Genomic DNA, 22010 nt, shown 5'->3' on the forward strand with positions numbered 1-22010 from the left:
CCAAAGAGATCGCTGAGATCGCCGTCACTTGCAATGGCCACGTCGGCGTCGGAGAACTGTAGCGTGAATCAGAGGCGGATAAACTTGGAAGTGAAAATAAAGGACATACCCGGAGGATATATTCCAAGACATCGTCTAGTGCCACATGGATCTAGCGTAGTATGTTAGTCGGATTGAACGACATCCAAGATACGTATTCACATACTCCACTAACGGGTTGGTCGATCTCGACAGCCAACTCATCCGCCGCCGCCACTGCGGGTGGATGTGCAGGGTCTTCTCCAGGCGGCAATTCATCAGGGCCGGCACCCGCGACGATCTTCTTCGGTAGGAGGAAACGGCGCTTGACCTTGTAGCAGCCAAGGAAAACCGTCTGGTTCCTTTTATTCTCGGGCTCTGTTTCTTTCGACATTTCTGCTGCTACTTCGAGCTCGGGCAGGTCGTACTTGCCATGCTGTGAGGGCGTCCCGGATGTCACGGGCTTGAGCGACGCCGGACGCGACGCAGAAGGCCTTTGCGGGCCCGTGCGATGCTCGATGCTGTTGTACACGCTGACAGATGATGAGCCCTGGAGACCCACATCTGCGATAGACCCGGCCTGTGCGCTGAGCTCAATGTCGTTAACATGCGTCCCGGCCTCTTGGAACGCGGCGACGGTCCACGCGCTCGTTTTCACCGTACCACGGACCATGATTATATCCTCGGGCTTGCACATGAGGCCATACGTCCCCGGCTTCGTCGCGAACCCGAACCAGGCGTCATGGTTCTGGCGGATATACTGTACGATATCCGTCGCAGGCTGCACAATCGTCTTGTCGGCATGGTCGCGTATGACAAGCAACCCACCCTGCGAACTCGTGCACTCGTAGCTGTAGGCAAGCTTCGCCCCGGCGGGCCCAACTTGACTACATATCTTCAGCAGCGACGTTAAAACGATATTGGGGTGACGTACGCTCCGGCGTGTCCATCGAGTTTGTGGCTCTTCACGCTCTTGCTGCAGAACGGCATGGGACTGATGTAGCTGGGCTTGAGCTGCAGCAGCCGCTTATTGAAGCGTAGTGGCACAAAGTTTTCTGGTACGCCAGCACGGTTGAGGGGATGATCCGCATCGACGGTCACATTAAACAGGCGTTGGAAAGCACCGTCCTCGTCGACATATCCCACGTCGCCAATGTATACATCGCCGTCTGCGGGCTCCGGCGTCCAGAGTGCACGGCCATGACCGTAGTGATACAGTTGTTGCGCGAGGACTTCAGCAGCTATGCCCATGAGACACAGAGTCGTCTAGACTAGGTGGAGAGGTGTCGCAAGGGAGAGCAGGACGAAGCCTATATCTCAGCGGCAAACAAGGATTATTCGAAGGCGATGCAGAATCGATTGGACGAGAATGGACAAGGCTGTTAAACTTATTTCTGATTGAACTCAACCGCGACAGCCTTATCCACGCTCTACTTCCTCTTTCCCACCACCTCTTTAACAGACCTCCCTCTATCCCAACAGCCGCAATTTCAAGATACAACGCTCCTTTCCATGATTCGAGACAGAGACAGAGGGTCCAGAAACACCGGACAACCGTCGACACGTGTAGGGCGAGATGCGCGATAATCAAAGCAAGAAGGTTGCAGATGACGGCAGTGAGCCATCAGTAAATGAGAGGTGGTCGTCACATGAAGCAACGAGGAGCGATATATGACTCAGCGAGTAAGCCGGAAAGGACAGCGACAACAGACATGAGGGTCTGGTCCAAGTTCGCCAGCGTCGACGGCGGAAGCGAGAAATCTAGCAGCGCGCTTCAAATGAGCGTCTATAATGGCAAAAGCCGAAGAGATCAGGCGAACCGAACCGGTCTGTCCGACTCGGAAGAGTCTGCATGACGCGTACGAGGGCTTTCACGAAGCTATCCGCCGGGGACGAGCTCTGCTGGGGCTCAATAAGTTTCTGGGCTACCTGAGAACACATCTTTCCGCTGAGCTAGTAATCTGCTCACGCTTGGGTGTGCCAGCGGGAGCAGTCAGCAGCCCCGGCCTGTCGCAGGAAACGTTTATAATGGTCAACTCAACCATAGACCAGGCTTGGAACACCGTTCGGGCCAAAATGCTCGTGCGTACACATCTTCGAGTTTCCTAGTGATGCAAGAACCGCTGATCAACCCTCGCAGCACAGCCAGCGAGCCAGTCTCCGCTCTCCGGAAACTGAGCCTTGGAAACCGGAGGAGTCTTTTTCTTTTTCTTTGGCTGTGGTTTCTACTTCTAAATCAAAATTGCTACAAGGCTATCTCCTGCTATCTCGCTAGGACTGTGCTCCCGGTATTGATATCGTTCCAGGTCGAGACAGCTTTTCGCGTCATCCGAAGCAGCACGTTTGAAGCCAAGTTCCAGGACCAGCAATCGGCGATCAGACCGCTTAGCGTCAGGAAACAGAGATGCCTCAAAATCGGAGGTGGGTGGCGGTGCCGCGTAGGCGGGAACTCAAGCGTCCTCCGGCGAAGTCCTGCGGACGCAGTGCCAGCGGGACTGCAACGGCGCGGCTGAAGCTTGCAACCTCACTTATTGGGGCTGGTCGTAAAGCGACGCATAGCTGCTCTCGCGTCGAACGTTGAAATAACAAAGACTAAACATGTTCACTAGACACCATTGGCGAGAACAGTGGCGCACAAATTAGACTAGATGGACAAGCACCATAGCTCGATTCAGGTTTGGGAGAATTAGAGTTCTACTGGAGTATGTACTACTCGAACTGCCACAAATATAACACCTTATCAACTGGGTTGAGATATCGGGAGGGAAATCACTGAATCGAAGGACCATGGCCCGGGCCAGACATTCGTGTAGCCCGCATCTCACCTCAAGCGGCAACTCTATCGCTTAGAAGATGGTGTCAGCCCAAGCACCACCGTACATCCCTGTGAAGATGTAGCAGTCAAGAACATGTCGCGAGGAAAGCAGAAAAGGAACGTACAGAAGTTCAGCGTGGACTTGACGAGAGCCTGAGGCTGGCCGGGAGTGCAGGTCTAGGGAAGATGTCAGTCATGCGTCAGGAGAGCATGAATAGCCCGGGCAGCACGTACCCCAGGGGGATAGTTTCCATCGTTGCAGTGGATGCGGTAGATCTGGTCCGCAAGCATACCGTCCTTCTTGCCGTCGAGCGTGATCACGGCCGAGCTGATCCAGGGCGCGTCGAACGTAGCGTTTTCCGGCGAAGGTACCATCGCCGTGTCGCCGCCGACAACAAACGCGTTCTTCACGTTCGGATCGCCCTTCAGGCGCTGTTGACTAAAGTCCCAGACGGAGCTGATCGCGAGCGGGTTCGACGGCTCAAGCGGACTGGGGATCCAGTAGTGGATGCCGAGCGAGAAGTTCGAGCTTGCACCCTGCGTCGCGAGGTCGATGACCTCCTGCGGGGACACGCCCTCGCCGGCGGCCTCCCAGAAATTGGCGACGAAAGTCGTGAACGGGGCGATGCTCTCATCGGGAATGCAGGAGATGTCGAACAACTCGGTAACAGCGCCGATGTTGCTGTAGAGCGCAGGAGACTAGTGAGATTCGGTTCTAGCCCTGTTCGAAACGGACTTACAACCAGGTGCCGTTGTCGAGGCAGCTGTAGTTCTGGTAGCCGACCGACAGAGCAACGAAGGTCGGGTACTCTGCGACCGGCTTTGTCAGCTTGTTGTCGGCGCCGAGCATTTCGTCGAACATGGCCTCGATGTTGAACTTCTTGGTCGAGCAGATCGACCCTTGGCCAGCCCGACTCATGGCGCGGGGCTCGGGAGTTGGGGTTGCCCGGACGAGGAGCGGCAGAGCAAGAGCAGAAAGCACCTTGACGATGGACCACATGGCTGGTTTTGTTCTTTCTGCTGAGTCGACTGTGAGGAGAATGCTTAGAGCACTGAGGGATGTCGACGAGCTTTATCACATTTTATACTCCAGAGATGGGCCTTGAGTGCCCCAGTCAGGCTGATGCAAGCACGGATGGCATCACACGAATGCGCGCGCTACAGGTTCCCTAGTGAAGCGGAGGCGGGGACAAGTAGGAGGCGGCAGAACCGCGCCCAGGGATGCGTAAGGGCTGCGTCGAAAAGCTGTCGAAAGCATTCCTCACAGTCCAATCAGTGTCGGATCATAGCGCAATGGACAGCATGCGGCACTCTGAGAGATGTAGTCTTGTATTGCGCACTGTAAACCCCGCCATGAGGAAGCAGTATTGACTTGGACATGCTACGCACGTTGGTAACTTGAACTATGATGCTATACTGTTCACCAGTAGCAGGATGATCATGGACTTGGTGGCGGAGGACAGTCGTGGGTAGGATCGGAGGGTTTTGGCATTTCTTTGATATCTCTGTTCTAACGACCATCGTGCGCCCTGGTCTCTCGAGCAGAAGCCTGAGTAGAATGCCAAAGATAACACTCATCTTAACTTGTGCCACAATAATAGTCGAGTAAGGGACCTGTCGACGAGTAAATCTGCGCCCCGGAAGGCGAGCTTGCAACAGTCGCTTCCGGAAGCACCGATTTCAGCATCGCATGTCTTCAGACCATGTGGACTTCCGAGCATCCCAATGCCACCCTTACAGCCTCTAAAATAGATGGCAGGCAAACTCCATAAGACGACATACTACGAATTTGTTCTTGAGGCAATATTAGCAACATGTCGATAGTTGTGCGGAATGAGAAGATTCTCAATAAAGAATCGAGCATTGCAGCTGTGTGGTGGAAAGGGAGTGGCAGTCCGCAGCAGTCTTTCGCTGATGCAAGCTCGCTTAATTGGCCCGTCGGCCGGCGCTCCGAGCGAGAAGGGGCGAGTGGATGCTTCGAACGTCACGGCCTTAATTAACGTGACCTCGGTGAAGCAAACATGGAACAAAGCGAAGGTGGCTTCCGCATGACAAATTTGAAGTCTCAGAAAGTCGGCTGCTCCTGCTCCGCATCAAACGAGATCTCGAAGGCAAACGAGAGCTGCAGATAGCAATGCCGACAGGTCTAGCTATTGATATATGATAGCCCATACCACAACGAATCACCACAAAATGTGAGCATCAGCACGACGCCCAGTACCGATACATGTCGTGTGGTTATCTCACAGGTCAATTAGCACCCGGATACGCAACCACAAACTCATAGATGGCGTGGTCGCTACACTCGGATTACGTGGTACATTACTGCCTCGGTCCGCTGTTCCACCGTGGCGAACATGCCGACCCGAACAGTGTCGAGCACGGAAGACAACAAGAGGAATGAAGCGGATCCAGTGTGATCACCAGAATATTTAGGGTCACTTTCATAGGAGGGCCGAGAGCTGCTACCGCCGCTTCAACCTCTATAGCCGAGCTCACAGCTGCCGAGGCCAGCGTTCGGGGCGGTGCATCTATCATTCCTCGGCCCTACTACGCTTTACAGGGCCGATTATTCCCGTAGTTGACCCCGAAAGCCCCGCTAGCGACGAAGAACGGTGGAGGCAACCCGCTGGCGACAGGCGGGCGTGGTGGCACGCGGTGCCGCGCGGCCGACAAGCGCAGCACGAGTCCTAGACGAGAAGGAGGACGTAATATATCCAGAACGGAGCGACATGGACTATAGGTCATAACTTTTACATGAGTCCAGTCATTTTTGGATTGAAATGGCCACTCCTTCAGACTCATGCAGGGCTGAGAAAGGTCGTGAATGACAGAATGCTTGCGTACGCGTAGAGGTCGGGGTCCACACCGAAGAAAAGGGTACAACCGCTTTCGGGCTTTAACGCATCAGCGCATCAGAATCAAAGCGCTCAACCCCGAGCCCCGTCTCATTCCGTCCTGCCGTGCCCCGAAGTTTCGCCCTCCGTAACATCTAGTCGGCAACTCGTGAGCAGAACCTTTCTGTGTCTTACGCTCACTCTTCTATGCTCTCGAGAGCGGCTGGCCGCACTCTGGAGGTTGCAGGTCGGCGACTCGAATCGTCGAGAATGCTACCGTCGGCTACATGCCGTTGAACCGGCTGGAGAGAGTGAGTTTTGAGTTGCTCCTGTCGCGAAGGATGGAGAGTATGGCAAATTGCGCAAGTCCCGCGGCTGCTCAGAATTTATTTTTAGCTTCAAGTGACCGGGTCGCATTAATCTTCCCGTGCGTTTGCCACCCGGCGATGCGATATTCCCTTGTAGTATACCACAGGGACCCAGCTTAAGAGCGCAGATATCCTGGGAATCCCGCGATAGCCAATCGAGTCTAGGTCAATGAGGCGACCCAGCTTGACATATCCGCTGTAGATCGAAGAGCAACAAACCCGTTGCTGCGGCGTCGTGCGAGTTTCCACGCCTTGTTCGCAGCGGCTGAGAGCCACAGAAAATTAACCACATATTGTAAGGTTGTTTGAAACCAGATTCAGGGGAGCTGCGGTGTGGTCGAGTCGCACTCTGATAGGAGCTAAGTCACACGCCTCAAAACTGCCTATTCATGGCAATGTACGCGGCAGCCCTACAGGCCTTTGTCGTCATGCGGCAGGTTACCGCCTGCGATTAGTGCACCGCCTGCAAGACCTGGCATGTGGGGTTATCGCGCCAACCGCTCTCTAGTGCCTGAATTGGATTCTGCCCTCACGCGGCCCGTTCGGCTGTTACACGCGACGTAATAAATCATGTTCAGCTGATTATTCTACACTATCGCATCCGCACTAGGTCGTGTACGTTACACAGACGAAGAGATTCATGAGAATTTTCTTCGAAATGAGACAGAATAGTCAGACCGTCAGGTAAAAATTCAGCTTCCTTCATTCTTGCACCGTTTCCAAATCCCTCGACCTCTCCAATGAACGTCCGAGACTTCGCATCGTACACTTCGAGACTACCGCTGCGAGCCGCGAAGGCAACGTAGTCTCCGTTCGGGGAGTATGCAATGCAATCGGGTTTGTGTGAAAGCTTGAAGATATTGCGTAGCCGGCCCGTCTGCGAGTCGTAAGCGAGAGCCTGAGCCGTTTGGTCCGCCTCGCAAACTGCTAATATCTCGGCGCCATCTGGGGAGAATGCTACAGGAGGTGTCGGCTTTCTCTCGTCGTTGATTGTGAGAAGCTCTTGACCGGTCACCGCGTCCCAAATCTTGACACCATTCTCGGAGTATCCTCCAGAAACTACGCGATCGCCTTGGCGAGAGACTGATAATTGGATCGCATCGTTCTCGCCGTGTTGCAATACAGCGATGCGCCTGTAGGACCGCACATCGTAGATGAAACAGGAGTCGGATGTTCGAAGGTACAGACGCAAACTATCCGGCGAGAAGGTAAGCCAGTATGGGTGTTTATCGAGACTGAGGTTTTTTAGACATACTCCGGTTGAGGCATCCCAAATCTTTACAGATCTGCTCACGTCGGAAGTGGCGATCAGGGTGTTATCAGGGGCATATGCGACACAGTCTATCCACCAGCTCTGATGTCCTTCGAGCTGTAGGAGCACATGACTACGCTGGACATCCCAGACAATCACATTGTTGTCCAGGTCGCTGGATCCTGAGACAAGAGCATGACCGTCAGAGGAAAAAGATAGGCAACGAATATTGTTGCGATGGCTCTGGGCACGTAGCCGTTGAACTAGTAGACCATCGGGAAGCCGCCATACGATGATATCGGAGGAGCTGAATGAAGCGGCGAGAAGCTTGCCATCGGTCGACAGCGCATAGCATTCGCACTTAGCGCGCGGATTTTGAGGGTCGGTGAAGACGAGTTGCTTTAACTTCAGCGGTCGAGTGTCTGCTTCCTCCGGGCCCACGAAGACGCGCCAATCCACCAAGCGACCAGCGCCATCGGGGAGGGCATTCGGCCATTTCGCTAGGTCGGGGGCAGTAACAATGTGACCTGCGAAAGTGCGTCCTCGCTCACGCGAGATCGCGTCTTCGATGCAGACCGATCCGACTATGCGCAATTAGTAGAGGTTGATACCATTGGCAGATAAGAGACTCACGCGTGCCGTCGACCTCTACCGGGGGCTGCATCTGACGAAGGTAGCTTGCAAAATCCACCACTTGCCTGTCGCCCTGAGAAGGATTGAATTTTTGCACTCTTATGATCTATTGCTCGCGGTACGTACGACGATGCTCTCCACGTCATCATCACTCGCAATGGCAACCTCAACGTCAGAAGTCTACGACGAAAGATTTCCCATTTAGCATATTGAACAGAAGTATTACACGAACTCACCTCTAGTATATAGTCCAGAAGAACGTCCAGTGGATCAGCAAACTCGTCCTGGCTCTTCATTAGCTTATGCGCTCCGTCATGGGCAATTGCGAAACGCGTGCCTCATTCCCGAGTTCCAGGATATGCTCCTCCTGCGCCATGACCCCTTCCTCTCCTGAAGAACCTCCTCCACTGCCCGACCCTGGAAGTCGATGGTAGCCCGCGCCTGCAACGATCTTCCGCAGAACTCCTAGACGCTTTCGCAGCTTGTATCGCTTTAGGAGGACACACTGGTCTCTCTTTGTGTCGGCTTGAGAGGCCTCAGACGCTTTGGCACAGTAGCTCTTGCCCTGTCGTTGCATCCTCGGACCCGTCACGGACTTCGAGCGCGACCCACCAGCTCCTGCCCCCGCAACGCCCCCAGCGTGACCTTCCGCTGAGGCACTGAAGGTCGTGCTCGTGTTGCTGAAGGCAGCCGCTCCCCAGTCTGCCGTGGTCTTGACCCACCCGCTCACCACGACAATCTCCTTCTGCTCAATGTCCTGAAAGATATCGTCCCTGGTGTATGCGTACCACCTGTCGTGATGCCGGACAATGTACTTCTTCAGCAGCCGGTTCTCAAATATCTTCTCTGCGTGTGCTTCGCTGTTCAGGATGAGAACTGCACCCTGCGCTGCCTTGCACGTGTAGCTCGCACTGAGCGTCGCGGCTACGTTGGCTCCAGCCGTTCTGCGTAATCCAGCTTGTTAGCCAGAGGGTGCTGGTCGGACGAAGCGGTGCACTCACATGTCCGTGGAAGCATGCATCTCCGTTTTCTCCACCCCATGGCTGCGATAGTGGTCTGGAACGAGCGGTCGGTGCCTGCGGTCGATCTTGAGCACGCCGGGAGGCAAGGGCTCTGTGATCTCGTACGGCGGGTCCCAGAACGTGACCTTCTTCTCCGGCGCAGAGGCATCGAGATTGAACAACCTAATAAACGCCCCCTCGTTCACGAAGCCGACGTCGCCAATCTGCGGCTCTCCCGACTCGTGCGGCTCGGGATACCAGAGGGCATAGCCTAGATGGAGTGTCTGGAGACAAGAAGCATATATTTCGTCTGGGGCAGACGGTGGACGAAACCAGCTGAACATGCGCATGAGGGGTAAGTATTACGAGCTGGCGGAGCGGAGGTGGCTGCGCGAAGTGAGCCTGGAGTGTGCAAGCGACGCATCGATAAAGAGGGTAGCTTCGGCGTCATCGACCTGACAGCTTCGCACGAAGAAGAGGAAGATGGACGCCCGAACCATAAATGATATAGGAAGAGGTCGTGCGTCGTGTCCCAGACATTGGCTCTCAGAGATATCAATCCCTAGGTCACCCTTAAAACGTCTGCGAGCAAGGAAAAATCGCTGAAGGTTTGACGATCAACGTAACAGCTGGGAGTCCAAACAGGCAACGTACGTAAAGTCTGTGTCTCACTGCCGACCGAGCAATCAAGCTTAAGGCTCAGCGCTCAGTATGCAATGGTCAGTACTCCATCCTCCACGATCGTATATTACTATACCGTTGTGAGCCCTCTCACACTTGCCACGGTGGCGGCATGAGACAAATCGAATGCACATCAGCGCCGAGTGGTAATAACCCTAACCTTACACAACCACAGCCTCGGCGATGCTTATTGCGAGAACAGCGGTAGGCAAAAACGTCTACAAATAATTTTGAAGGATGTTACGTGTCTGAAGATTGCAGCTATGTGGCTGTCGCTGGCCGCTATTATATAGTACAGTCTCCTGGTGGCCTGAGGTGTGCACGAGGCCTGCATAGACCGGCTCGTAAGGGATGTTCCAGCTTTTTCGCAATGAAACGACCTCAGGCCTCAATATCCAAGACCGGTGACACGAGGAATTCGACGCCGATGGAGTAGCAGCGCAAATTCAGTGGGCATGCCTCGCGTCTAGCATGCTACCAAACGCCTCCTAAGGACCTGATAGGTTAGCAATTGCTACAGAGCTACAGAATATGATGCTCACATCGCAGCTGCTCTTCAGCGAGCCCCTCTCAAGCCTACCACCCTCGAAGTCTTCCGCCTCTTCGTCTCCTTTCCAAGCACTCCGTCCATCGCCCACACCCAGGAAACAATGACATCCCGCTCCCGCTCCAGCTGCTCGCGAGATCCCCAGGCGCCGCCGGAGCCTGCACCGCTTCACGCCGTATGCCCCCTCCAAAAAGTTTGTGCATGTATAGCGCAGCTTGAGCCTTACGGCGCTGCCGGTCGAGACTTGAGGTAACGCGCCGTGGCCCGCAGCAGAGTGGCTGAACGCCACCGGAGCCGAACGAGGGATAGTATTGTCGAGTTTCGACTTTCTGGAGCTTCGGGACCGCAGATCAACGAGTCGCTCGCGCAGGAGGACCGATAGAGACCGTGGTTCTGGACTTTTGAGGAGAAATGTTTTAGACATTGGATACGTATATTGTCTTAGGGATGTGTCAAAATCTGGACGCTCATGATAAGAGCGCGCTCAACTGCTCTCGCCAAGCGGGCCAAGTTCTCAAGAGAGCCAAACGAGGGGTAATCTTGGCGGAGCTGCTGGTGAGAGTGGGGGCTTTGAGCTTCGACACCGCAGGCCGGGAGTCGCTCGTGTAAAAGAGCTCGGGATCATGGTTCTGGCTCCTGATAAGATATCCCCCAGTCACTTAAGAGATATATTGCCTCAGAAGTACGCACCAAGAACCAGCTCGTGCCTAGAGACGCGGTTCACCGTGTTCTCCCTCGAGAACAAGCGAAACCCTGGCGAGACAGAGCACACTTCGGGAAATATCTAGGGCACATAGACCGTCTACGAGCCTTGCATTGACGGTTGTTTCATCGTAGGTAATAGCACAGAGGAAAATGGCGCGTAGTGAGCAAGCAGGAGCAGACAACGATGATGAACGTCGAGCATGACTTTCTGGAGTTGCCAGGCGCAGCTCTTTTTGACGCCTATAATGCCCGAGCATCACGCGATGAACCGAACCGAACCGACTACCATCTCCAGAGTACTGTGCGAGGCTTACACTCAACCTCCCGAGCGATGGCGAGGACTCTCCTGCGGCTGGTCGTCTGAGATCAGCTTTTCCAGCCTCGTTCAACTTCCAGGCTGCTTGATCATGCATGCACCCGAATTATCATTCATAATGTTCTCGACTTGGCGTACGCGCACCCAGCTAGTAGCTACCCCACTTGGCAGCGTACGAAGCTTTGTGCGGGGACCGCCGTTCGCGAGCCGTGTCCTGTGGCCATGGTATTTGCCTCGTATCGGCTGAGCGTGTCGTTCCGTACAATGGACTCAAAAACCGTGTCGCCATGCGACAGCTTATTTAATACAATTATCGCGCCGTTGGTGGACCTGGCGTGTGCAGTTACTTAACGCGCCCACAGCACTATGGTATCGGAATTGAATTCCGCCCCATGCCGGATGTTTGGCAACTACACGCAACGTAATAGACTGAGTCCAGCAAATTGTTGTAGACTATCGCATCCGTACTATATCTTGTACATTACACAGGCGGAGGGGTTCACGAGAGGTTTTCGAGAAATGCGACAGAATAGTCTGACTGTCGGGCGAAAATTTAGCCTCCTGTAAAATATTCCCATCTTCCTCGAATCCTTCAACCATTCCGATGAACGTCCGAGACCTTGCGTCGTACACTTCGAGACTACCAAGTTGACCTGCGAAAGCAACGTAGTCACCATTTGGGGAGTATGCGATACAAGAGGGCGTGTGTGACAGCCCAAAAATATGGCGCAGCCGGCCCGTCCGCGAGTCGTAAGCGACAGCACATCGATCTTCCTTGCGAGCCACCGCCAACACCTCGGCACCGTCTGGGGAGAATGCTACAGCGTACGACGGCTTTCTTTTGTTGTCGTTGATTGGGAGAAGCTGTCGACCAGTCACTGCGTCCCAAATTCTCATTTGATTACCGGGGGATGCTCCGGTAACTACCCGATCGCCTTGACGAGACATTGAGAACCCGATTGGCTCGAGCGCAGTGTTTTGTCGCAATAGAGCGATGCGCCTATAGGATTGCGCATCGTAGATAGAACAGGAGCCGAATGTTTGAATGCACAGGCGCGAGCTATCCGGCGAGAAGATGAGCTGATAGATATCTTCGTTGAAGCGGAAAGAACCCTGGCATGCTCCGGTTGAGGCGTCCCAAATCTTCACGGATCGATCCAAGCTAGATGTAGCAATGAGTACGCCATTGGGGGAATATACAGTGTAGTTCAATCGTGAACGATGCCCTGTGAGACGTCGGAGTACAGAGCCGTGTTGAACATTCCAGAGAATTGCGGTCTCGTCTTCAGACCCTGAGACAAGAACATGGCCACTGGGGGAAAATGAAAGGGAAGTAACAGCAAAGCTGTGGACGTGAGACTGGAGGCGATGGACCAGCAGACCACCGGGAAGTCGCCATACAAGGACAGTATTGGAACTGAATGACGCTGCAAGAAGCTTGCCGTCGGTCGATAACGCATAGCATTCGCACTTATGCCACTCAGCATGCGTATCTTGGGGATCGATAAAGACGAGTTGTTTGAACTTCCGAGTCAGTGGCGGAGTATTTGCTTCCTCTAAGCCCACGAAGATGCGCCAATCCACCAAGCGACCAGCACCATCGAGGGAGAGACTTGGCCATTTCGCGAGGTCAGAGGTGGAGGCGGTGACGATGCGGCGCGCAAAGGCGCGTTCCCGCTCGTGGTGAATAACATCTTCAATGCAGAGCGATCCGACTGCGCGCAACCATTAGAGCCAATACCATTGGCGGATAAGGGACTCACGCGTGCCGTCGATGTCCACCAGAGGCTGCACTTGACGAAGGTAGCTCGCAAAGTCAACCACATGGTTGCCACCCTGAGCGGAAGTGAGTTTCCGCACTTGTAAGGTATTTCTAAAAATGCTTACGATAATACTCTCAACGTCGTCGTCGCTCGCGATGGCAACTCCGACGTCGGCAACCTGTCGCGACCAGATTCCGCTTAGTGTGACGAATAGAGATATCGATATTCTGTAGACTTACCTCCAATATATAATCGAGAAGGACGTCCAGTGGATCGGCGATTTCTCCCTGCCGGTGGCACCTCATCAACCTGTGCGCTCTCATGACACACGGCAATGAAAGGCGTACCTCGCTACCGGCCTCCAATATGCCCTTCGTATTCTCGTCCTCATCCTCCCACGCCGCAACCTCCACCCTCGAAGCACCTCGCCCACCGCCTGATCCTGGTAGTCGGTCGTAGCCTGCGCCCGCAACAACCTTCTTCAAAATCCCCAGCCTCTTTCGAATCTTGTAGCGCTTCACCAAGACGCATTGGTCCCGCTTCGCCCCGGCAGGACGAGAAAAAGGAGTTTTCGCTTTCTTCTTCTTCGCCTTGACAGGAGGGAAATCAGACATATTCTTCAGGTAGTCCTGACCCTGCCGCTCCATCCTCGGACCCGTCATCGACCTCGAGTGCGACCCGCCAATTGCGGCCCCGGCAACACCGCCAGCATGGCCTGCAAGTGACGCACTGGAGCTGGTGCTCATGTTGCTAAAGGCGACCGCCGCCCAGTCCGCTGTGGTCTTGACCCAGCCGCTCACCACAACGATGTCCTCTTGCTTGATATCTTGGAAGATATCATTCCTGGCATAAGCGTACCATCTATCGCAGTGTCGGACAATGTACTTCTTCAACAGCCGATTCTCAAATATCTTCTCGGCATGCGCTTCGCTCTTGAGGACAAGAACTGCGCCTTGTGCCGCCTTGCATGTGTAGCTGGTGTCAAGGGTTAAGGATATGTTTGCGCCAGCCGTGCTGCGCAGTGCAAACCGTTAACGAGAAAGCATTCGTCAATGAACTGGTGCACTCACATGTCTGCCGAGGTATGCAACTCCTTGCTCTCCACTCCATGGCTGCGGTAATCTTTTGGAACGAGCGGGCTACGCCTGTGGGTAGTCCTGAATACACCTGGAGGCGCGGGCTCGGTGATCTCGAACGGCGGGTCCCAGAACATAACCTTCTTCTCAGGCGTGGAGATGTCGAGATTGAACAGCCTCACGAAGGCTCCCTCGTCCACGAAGCCCACATCGCCGATTTGTGGCTCGCCCGTCTCGTGCGGCTCGGGGTACCAAAGGGCATGGCCCAAATAGAGCGTCTGGAGACTGGATGCATATATTTCGTCTGGAGCAGACGGCGGACGAAACCAGCTGAACAGGCCCATGAGGGGCAATGAGACGTTGAAGGTATTGCGAACCAGTAGAGCAGAGATAGAGGTGCAAAGCCAGCCTGGGCGTGCGTACCATGCATCGATAACGAGGACAGCTCTGGCGTCATCGACTTCGCACGAAGTGGAAAACGAGCGCCCGAACCATGATTACGGAAAATGTAGGTCGAGCGTCGTGCCCGGAATATTGGCTCTCGGGCCCCAGGTTTTCCTTGAGGAGGGAATGTTCTGTGTACAAGAAACTGTTATTAGGGGCTTGAGCAACCAACAACTGAACGCTCAAGCGAGCAACGTACATGAAGTCCGCGTCGCACCATTGGCTTGAACTTTAAGGTCGTATACCGCACCGCAAATGTGAGCCCTCAGGCACCCGTGTTTGTAATAACGTGGGCGTGAGATCTAGTACCGAGTGCGCGCAGTCGTGAAGTGGCCATACTACAAGCCCCACCCAGCCACATGCAGCTTTGGCAATACTTAGTGAGGAGGATGGCGACGGGTCAGGTAGACAAATTGACCATCAAAGCGCATGCATATAGGTTTCAGGGACACTACATGCTCGAGGATTGTAGATATGTGGCCGCATGATGCCGCAAGGGTTCAGCCGCCATGACAGCCTCCAGTGACCTAGACTTGCACTGCTCGGCTGCGCGATGGTAATCTCTCCCAATGAAATCATACCATATCTAGACTCAGAATACGAGAGGTTCGACGTTGGCGAGATGGTAGCGGACACTCAAAGAATATACCTTTTGTATAGTACCCAAACGGATGTCAAGCGTGCCGCCAAACTGAGAGTCCCGTACGTAAGCGATCGCTGCAGAGGTTCAGGATTCGATACTCACACCATCATTGCGCCTAGCGGACCTCCCTCAAGCCTGCCATCTTCCAATCCTCGTCTGCTCCGTCTCCTTCTGAAGTGCCCTGCTCCTCGACCTTATCCAGCCATATCCCACTCTCGCGCCAGCTGCTTGAAAGATCCCTGGTCGCCGCTGAGGTCTACACCGATTGCTTTGAAACCTATTGGTCCATAGTCAGCCTCTCTAAAGGGTCCGCGTGTGTATAGCATTGAATGAGAGGTAATCTTGGCGGAGCTACTGATGAGACTGGGAGCTTGGAGCTTCAACGCCGCGGGCTGGGGAGTCGCTCGTGTAGGAGAATGAGGGATCGCGGTTCCGGTTCTTGAGAAGACGTATCTCAGTCTCGTTAGAGAATTACTGTCTCAGCAGTGCGCACCAAAAAATTCATGCCTTTAGATGCGATTTGTCGTGCTTGCTCTCGAGAAGACAAGCGAAGCCCGGAAACCCTAACGAGACAAGGCATGCTTCAGGCGATATTCAGAGGAAATGGGCCTCGATGGTCTTGCGCTGACAACTGGATCATCGTATGGAATAGAGAAGAGGAAGATGGCGCGTAGCGAGCAAGCAGGAAAAGACGTGCGAGTCCAATTTGTTGGTGCAATTTGTGGCGCCTAAAATGGCGAAAGCCGAAGAGATCACACGAACCGAACCGGCCTGGCACGGTCACCCTCTGCTCGGGTTCTTTCAGGCTACGGACGGTTCTACTTACTCACAACGACGCGACTGAGTGCGCACGCACCTATAGGCGTCCCGCTAACGTCCCATGGACGACATCGTTCCAGTAAAACGTTGCTTAGGCTGATGTTTGATTCGATTCGACATGCTCTGAAACCTAATACCATCACTCGTATGTACAGTGATGACCTAAAGTATTGCAACAGACTACAGAGGGGTGTTAAGATGCCTCAATATCTCCGCGAATATTACAGATGGCTGGACACATTGTGTATGATTTCTAAACTAGATAACTAGCTGTATTTTCTCAAGGTACCACTTTGTAGCAGAAGGTGTATGCTGGAAGAGTATATCAAAAATAGCTGAAAATATGCATATTTATTATATAATTTGTAGTATAATACAGACTGTGGAACAAAATTGACTCTGCACATATTAAAATGAAGCTAGTTGTATAGTATGTGTACGAATATAATGATGTGATTAGGTATCCATCTGAATGAACTGTAGAGTATATCACATTGACTTGTTTTTCTTGTAGCAGTTTGCACATATCTAACTCTACAATGTGGAGAGGAAAGTTTCCCAAAATTTGTTTTACAGTGTGTACTTCACTAGAGAAAATATATAGTGGCAAAATATAAGAACTTCAGCGCCTGATTATGTTTAAAGCATATGAGTATACACTGTTGCATGTTGCAATGAATGTGATATGCTCTACAGTTCATTCAGATGGATATCTAATCACATCATTATATTCATACACATACTATACAACTAGCTTCATTTTAATATGTGCAGAGTCAATTTTGTTCCACAGTCTGTATTATACTACAAATTATATAATAAATATGCATATTTTCAGCTATTTTTGATATACTCTTCCAGCATACACCTTCTGCTACAAAGTGATACCTTGAGAAAATACAGCTGGTTATCTAGTTTAGAAATCATACACAATGTGTCCAGCCATCTGTAATATTCGCGGAGATATTGAGGCATCTTAACACCCCTCTGTAGTCTGTTGCAATACTTTAGGTCGTCACTGTACCTTTGAAGTCCTCTGTTATGTCATAATCACTGATTATCTCGCACAGTACAGAAATCTAACCCTAGGCTGTACGAACTCTGCTCGCCGGAGACTAAGCCTTAGGCATCGTTTGGAAGCAGCTAACCACAACCTTGCAGAAGGTTCATGCCGCCCAGTCTCGCCCCTTCCCACGAGAGGCCCACCAGGTGAGTTCGCTCCGCTCGTCGGTCTACTACATGGGTTGTTCACCACGATTCTGCTCCTAGTATCATATGTATTCCAAGACAAGGCAGACGCTTGCCGAAGGGCTCGGAGACTATGATCAAGATGGACGTAGCACGAGTCATTGTCAAATCAATGTTGCACGTATTTTCTTATGTACTTACGCGGAGATGTGTCACTTATAAGTAACAGAACACTTGCGTGAAGGCTGAAATTTGATCTTAAGAGGAGAACATAGACGATACTCTGGTTTGAGCTCCACGTAAGTCGTCAACGCGGCGATGCCTTCGACAGCACTGCTCATATTCCGGGCCAAAGCGCTCGGTTATAGGCATTTTCGTGCCAGCAGGCATTCATGATGTCGTCTCCCCGACGATCATCTTGCGCAATCAAAATTGCTGACCGCCAAGTCCCTGGACCATTACGTTGCTGCTAACACGGCTCTTAGTCGCCACCGGGGTTTGTTCGTCTCGCAGTGTCTTCGACTCAATCCCCCAAGCTAACAACAAAGCTTCTCGTTTGCCTAGCAGTGCCGCCACGCTTCTCGTTCGCCCGGATTGATATGTCCTATCTATACAGTACTGGTATATTCACTATGGTTCACGCGCAGGGCTGGCGGCTGCCTGCACGACCGTCGTTGCCATCTCTGCCGCCATCCCCTCCCTCTCCAGTACCACCATACGCTGAACGCATGTCATTCCTCCGCTAGCGCAATGCGCCTCCATCCACGGCATATGCCACTGTGGAGAGCTCGCAGAATCGCGAGCTGTGCCCTCTGATCGAGATTGCCGTGGCTGGAGCGCGCCAGGCTAGGGACAGTCTCAGGTCAGCCCTTATCCTTTCCTACCGCGGACGCCCAAGGTTGTCATCTCCGCATCATTCCTCGGCACCGACCAAGGGCACTTCCTGGACGTACCGTTTGCTCTCGGTCCCGGGCACCTCGGCTGCCAAACTGGTTGCAGGAGGATCACAGGAACTGCGGCTCGAGAGGACGCAGAGGCGATGCGCCCGCACGCAGATCGCTGCTCGCGCAAATCTTACGGCACGCACATGTCAGGCGGAGATACCTGTGCCAAGACCGGTCTACGTCAGGGACGGCTCTAATGGTGGCGAGCATTCGGGCAAAAAAAAAAAAAGCGTCCCGTGAGTTGTATGACTGTACCGCAATCGGTATCCTTCTGCCTACTACTGCATCAAGTGCGCCGAAACACTCGTAGGCCCTGTCGCGAGGCGATGCGTCGCTATGCGCGGCCTGTCAGTCTTATACCTCGACGTAGCAGGCAAATTCCTGGACGACTGCTTTACCTCTGCGGTCAAAGGCAGCAACCAGGGTCGCCCACGTTTGCTCAGATCGAAAGCCGCTGGAAGAAGGAAAAATCACCGTGTCGGCCTACTAATATTTACGCAGTGCTGGTGAGTATTATGACTTGTACTCTGCAGTAATTTCCTCTACCGGCTGAGCGCGTTCACCGGACTGCGCAACGGCCTCACAAGGCTTGTTATTATGTGGCAGATTATCATTTGTGACTGGTTCATGATACGCTGGCGCGCACTGTGACCCTGGGGGGCTAGTCTTAGATAATGTGAATAATATAATATAATATAATAGAGGTGGTGGGTGAGATCCGAGACCTCGAGCTCGGAAAGTAGTCGCGAGGTGGCTTCGGGGACCGGCGACTCGCAAGGGCGCCGCACGCTGCGCAGGACGTCGAGAGGGGGGCCTCAAGAACTCAAGACGTCATGTAAACATGAGAGAAACTCTTTGCATAAGCTCTTGGTGTTCTCTCGGTACGCCAGACTACATGAGCTATATACAGTTGAGTAAAAGGTATGACAAATGACAGAACACGCGTAAAATAGATAATCGTGTGGTTTCCATGAGCAAAAGGGGTCGACGCTGCCTTTTGATACAACAAATGGGAAAGTTGCCAGGCGGCGCGAGCTAGTGGCGAAGGCTTCGTGGCGCAGTTGCTGGGGTGTCGGGTACCTGGTGCGAAAGGTCATGAGAGAGTGCGTCATGCATCGTCTGCGAAACCTGGGATATTCGGTCGTTGCGCCGACTGCTCTCTGGTCCCCAAGTTGAATTCTGCCCCAACGTCGGATGTTTGGTAGTTAAGTTACACGTGACGTAATAGATTGAGGTCGGGAGATTGTTATACATTATTACATCCGCACTAGATTCTGTATGTTATATAGACAAAGAGGTTCAGAAGAGTTATTCAAAAAATGCAGAAGGATGGTTCGACTGTCGGGTAAGAATTTAAATGCGCCGACGTCCCCTACATCCGTGCCTCGGGGTTTTTCGGCTTTCCCGATGAATGTCCCAGACTTCGCGCCATATATTTCGAGACTACCTTGTTGATTCCCGAAAGCAACATAATCTCCATTCGGAGAGTATGCGACACAGTAGGATATGAATGCAGGCTTGAAGGTGCGGCGTAGCTGACCCGTCCGCGAGTCGTACGCGAGAGCCGTTTTGTCCGCACCGCAGATCGCCAATACCTCGGCTCCATCTGGGGAGAATGCTACAGGGGGTAACAGCTTTCTTTCGCTATCAATTGTGAGAAGCTCGTGACCGGTCACCATGTTCCAAATCTTCACTCCATTACAGGACTCGGAGTATGTTCCAGTGATTACTCGATCGCCTTGGCGAGACATTGAACAGCTAATGCTGTTGGCCTTGTTGTGTCGCAATACAGCGACACGCCTGTGGAACCGCGTATCGTAGATGACACAGGAGTTGTGTACCTGAACGCATAGACGCGAGCTATCCGGTGAGAAGGTGAGCCGGCGTATAGTATGCCACTCGAGGTTGAAGGACTGCAGACATGCACCGGTTAAGGCGTCCCAGATCTTCACGGATCTGTTTAAGTCAGATGTGGCAATGTGTACGCCATCAGGGGCATATGTAGCGTTGTCCACGAACGAACTATGTCCTGTGAGACGTCGGAGTACACAGCCACGTTGAACATCCCAGATAATCGCAGTCATGCCCTCGGACCCTGAGACAAGAGCGCGGCCATTGGGGGAAAATGACAAGGAACTAGGATGCTCGCGACGGCCCTGATGAAGGAGGCGCTGAACCAGCAGACCATCGGGAAGCCGCCATATAAGGATATCGGTGGAGTTGAATGACGCGGCGAGAAGCACGCCGTCGGCCGACAGCGCATAATGTTCGCACCTAGGGAGCCGAAGTCGGGGATGGGTGAAGACAAGCTGGCTTGACTTCAGCGGTCGAGTATCTGGGCTCGCAAAAACAGGCCAATCCACCAAGAGACCAGCACCGTCGAGAGTGGCATTCGGCCATTTCGCCAGATCCGCGGCGGTAATCATGCGATGCGCAGAGGCGCGTTTTCGCTCATGGGAAATTACGTCTTCCATGCAGAACGATCCGACTGCGCACAACTATCAGAGACCAATACCATTGGCAAATAAGGAACTCACGTATGCCGTCGATCTCCACTGGAGGTCGGGCCTGACGAAGGAAACTTGCGAAGTCAACTACATGGTTGCCACCCTGAGCTGAAGTGAGCCTCCGAGCCCGTAATACAACACCAAAAACGCCTACAATGATGTTCTCAACGTCGTCGTCGCTTGCAATGGCGACCTCGACGTCGGAGACCTGCGGTAACAGGATTCCGCTTAGGTGACGGATCGAGATATTAATGGTGTGTAGATTCACCTCTAGTATGTAGTCAAGAAGGACGTCCAGCGGATCGGCGACTTGACCCTGGCATCCTGTCAGCTTGTGTGCTTCGCGACACGCGGTAATTAAAAACGTACCTCACTCGCAGACCCTAGTATGTCCACAATGTCCTCGTCCTCGTCTTCCCGCGCCGCGACGCCTACTCCCGAACCAGCTCGCTCATCTCCCGGACTCGGTAGTTGGTCGTAGCCTGCGCCCGCAACGACCTTCTTCAGAATCCCCAGCCTCTTTCGAATCTTGTAGCGCCTGACCAAGACACTTTGGTCCCTCTTCGCATCGGCAGGGCGAGAAACAGGCGCTTTCGCTTTCTTCCCCTTCCCTTTGGCGGGACGGGAATCGATCGGTTTCTTCAGATAATTTTGACCTTGCCGTTCCACCCTCGGACTCGTCATCGCCATCGAGTGCGACCCGCCGACTGCGGCCCCAGCAACGCCGCCAGCATGGGCCTCGAGCGACGCGCTGAACCTTGTACTCGTGCTGCTGAACGCGACCGCCGCCCAGTCCGCCGTGGTCTTGACCCATCCGCTGACCACGACGATCTCCTCTTGCTTGACTTGCAGGAATATATCGTCCTTGATGTATGCGCACCATCTATCATACTGGCGAACGATGTATTTCTTCAACAGTCGATTCTCGAATACCTTCTCTGCGTGCGCCTCGCTCTTCAGGATAAGAACCGCGCCTTGCGCCGCCTTGCACGTGTAGCTCGCACCAAGGGATGCAGTTATATTCGCACCGGCCGTCCTGCACAGCCCAGATTGTCAGCCGGAAGGTATTTATCGGACGGGTCTGTGCACTCACACATCTGCCGACGCATGCACTTCCCTACTCTCTACTCCCTGACTGCGATAGTTGCCTGGAACGAGTGGCTGACGCCTGCAGTCGATTCTAAATGCGCTTGGGGGCACGGGCTCGGTGATTTCGAACGGCGGATCCCAGAATGTGACCTTCTTGTCAGGTGCAGAGGTGTCGAGATTGAACAGCCTGACGAACGCTCCCTCGTCCACGAAGCCGACGTCGCCGATCTGCAGTTCGCCTGTCTTATCATGTGGCTCGGGATACCAAAGGGCGTGGCCCAGATGGAGTGTCTGGAGACTAGAAGCATAAATTTCGTCTGGAGCAGACGGCGCACGGAACCAGCTGAACATGCCCATGAGGGGC

General features: G+C 53.4%; 4 protein-coding genes across 4 annotated transcripts; all 4 read right to left on the bottom strand.

Annotated features, from left to right (window-relative positions):
• Positions 1 to 151: 151 nt before the first annotated feature.
• On the bottom strand, positions 152 to 1269 carry PHACADRAFT_85684 (uncharacterized protein; the record flags this gene model as incomplete). The annotated part of the gene is made up of 2 exons (XM_007391302.1): positions 152 to 905; positions 953 to 1269. The coding sequence occupies 2 exons, from the start codon at positions 1267 to 1269 to the stop codon at positions 152 to 154; spliced, it is 1071 nt and encodes a 356-aa protein (XP_007391364.1).
• Positions 1270 to 2630: 1361 nt separating this feature from the next.
• PHACADRAFT_248852 (uncharacterized protein) lies at positions 2631 to 4707 on the bottom strand. The gene is made up of 7 exons (XM_007391303.1): positions 4223 to 4707; positions 4099 to 4172; positions 3913 to 4002; positions 3574 to 3853; positions 3068 to 3515; positions 2959 to 3010; positions 2631 to 2902 (listed from the first exon to the last, which is right to left on the bottom strand). Exons 4-7 carry the CDS (start codon positions 3831 to 3833, stop codon positions 2865 to 2867), a joined length of 798 nt encoding a protein of 265 aa, XP_007391365.1. The 5' UTR covers positions 3834 to 3853; positions 3913 to 4002; positions 4099 to 4172; positions 4223 to 4707; the 3' UTR covers positions 2631 to 2864.
• A 1923-nt stretch (positions 4708 to 6630) lies between these two features.
• PHACADRAFT_86654 (uncharacterized protein) lies at positions 6631 to 12634 on the bottom strand (the record flags this gene model as incomplete). The annotated part of the gene is made up of 2 exons (XM_007391304.1): positions 6631 to 7650; positions 11933 to 12634. Coding segments are annotated over 2 exons (1722 nt in total), but the record flags the coding sequence as incomplete, so codon positions are not given.
• A 6488-nt stretch (positions 12635 to 19122) lies between these two features.
• Positions 19123 to 20576, bottom strand: PHACADRAFT_248858 (uncharacterized protein). The gene has a single exon (XM_007391305.1). It carries the CDS (start codon positions 20522 to 20524, stop codon positions 19307 to 19309), a length of 1218 nt encoding a protein of 405 aa, XP_007391367.1. The 5' UTR covers positions 20525 to 20576; the 3' UTR covers positions 19123 to 19306.
• Between the last annotated feature and the right edge of the window lie 1434 nt (positions 20577 to 22010).

This window comes from Phanerochaete carnosa, assembly GCF_000300595.1.
Source record: "Phanerochaete carnosa HHB-10118-sp unplaced genomic scaffold PHACAscaffold_2, whole genome shotgun sequence".
Taxonomy (NCBI): Eukaryota; Fungi; Basidiomycota; class Agaricomycetes; order Polyporales; family Phanerochaetaceae; genus Phanerochaete; species Phanerochaete carnosa.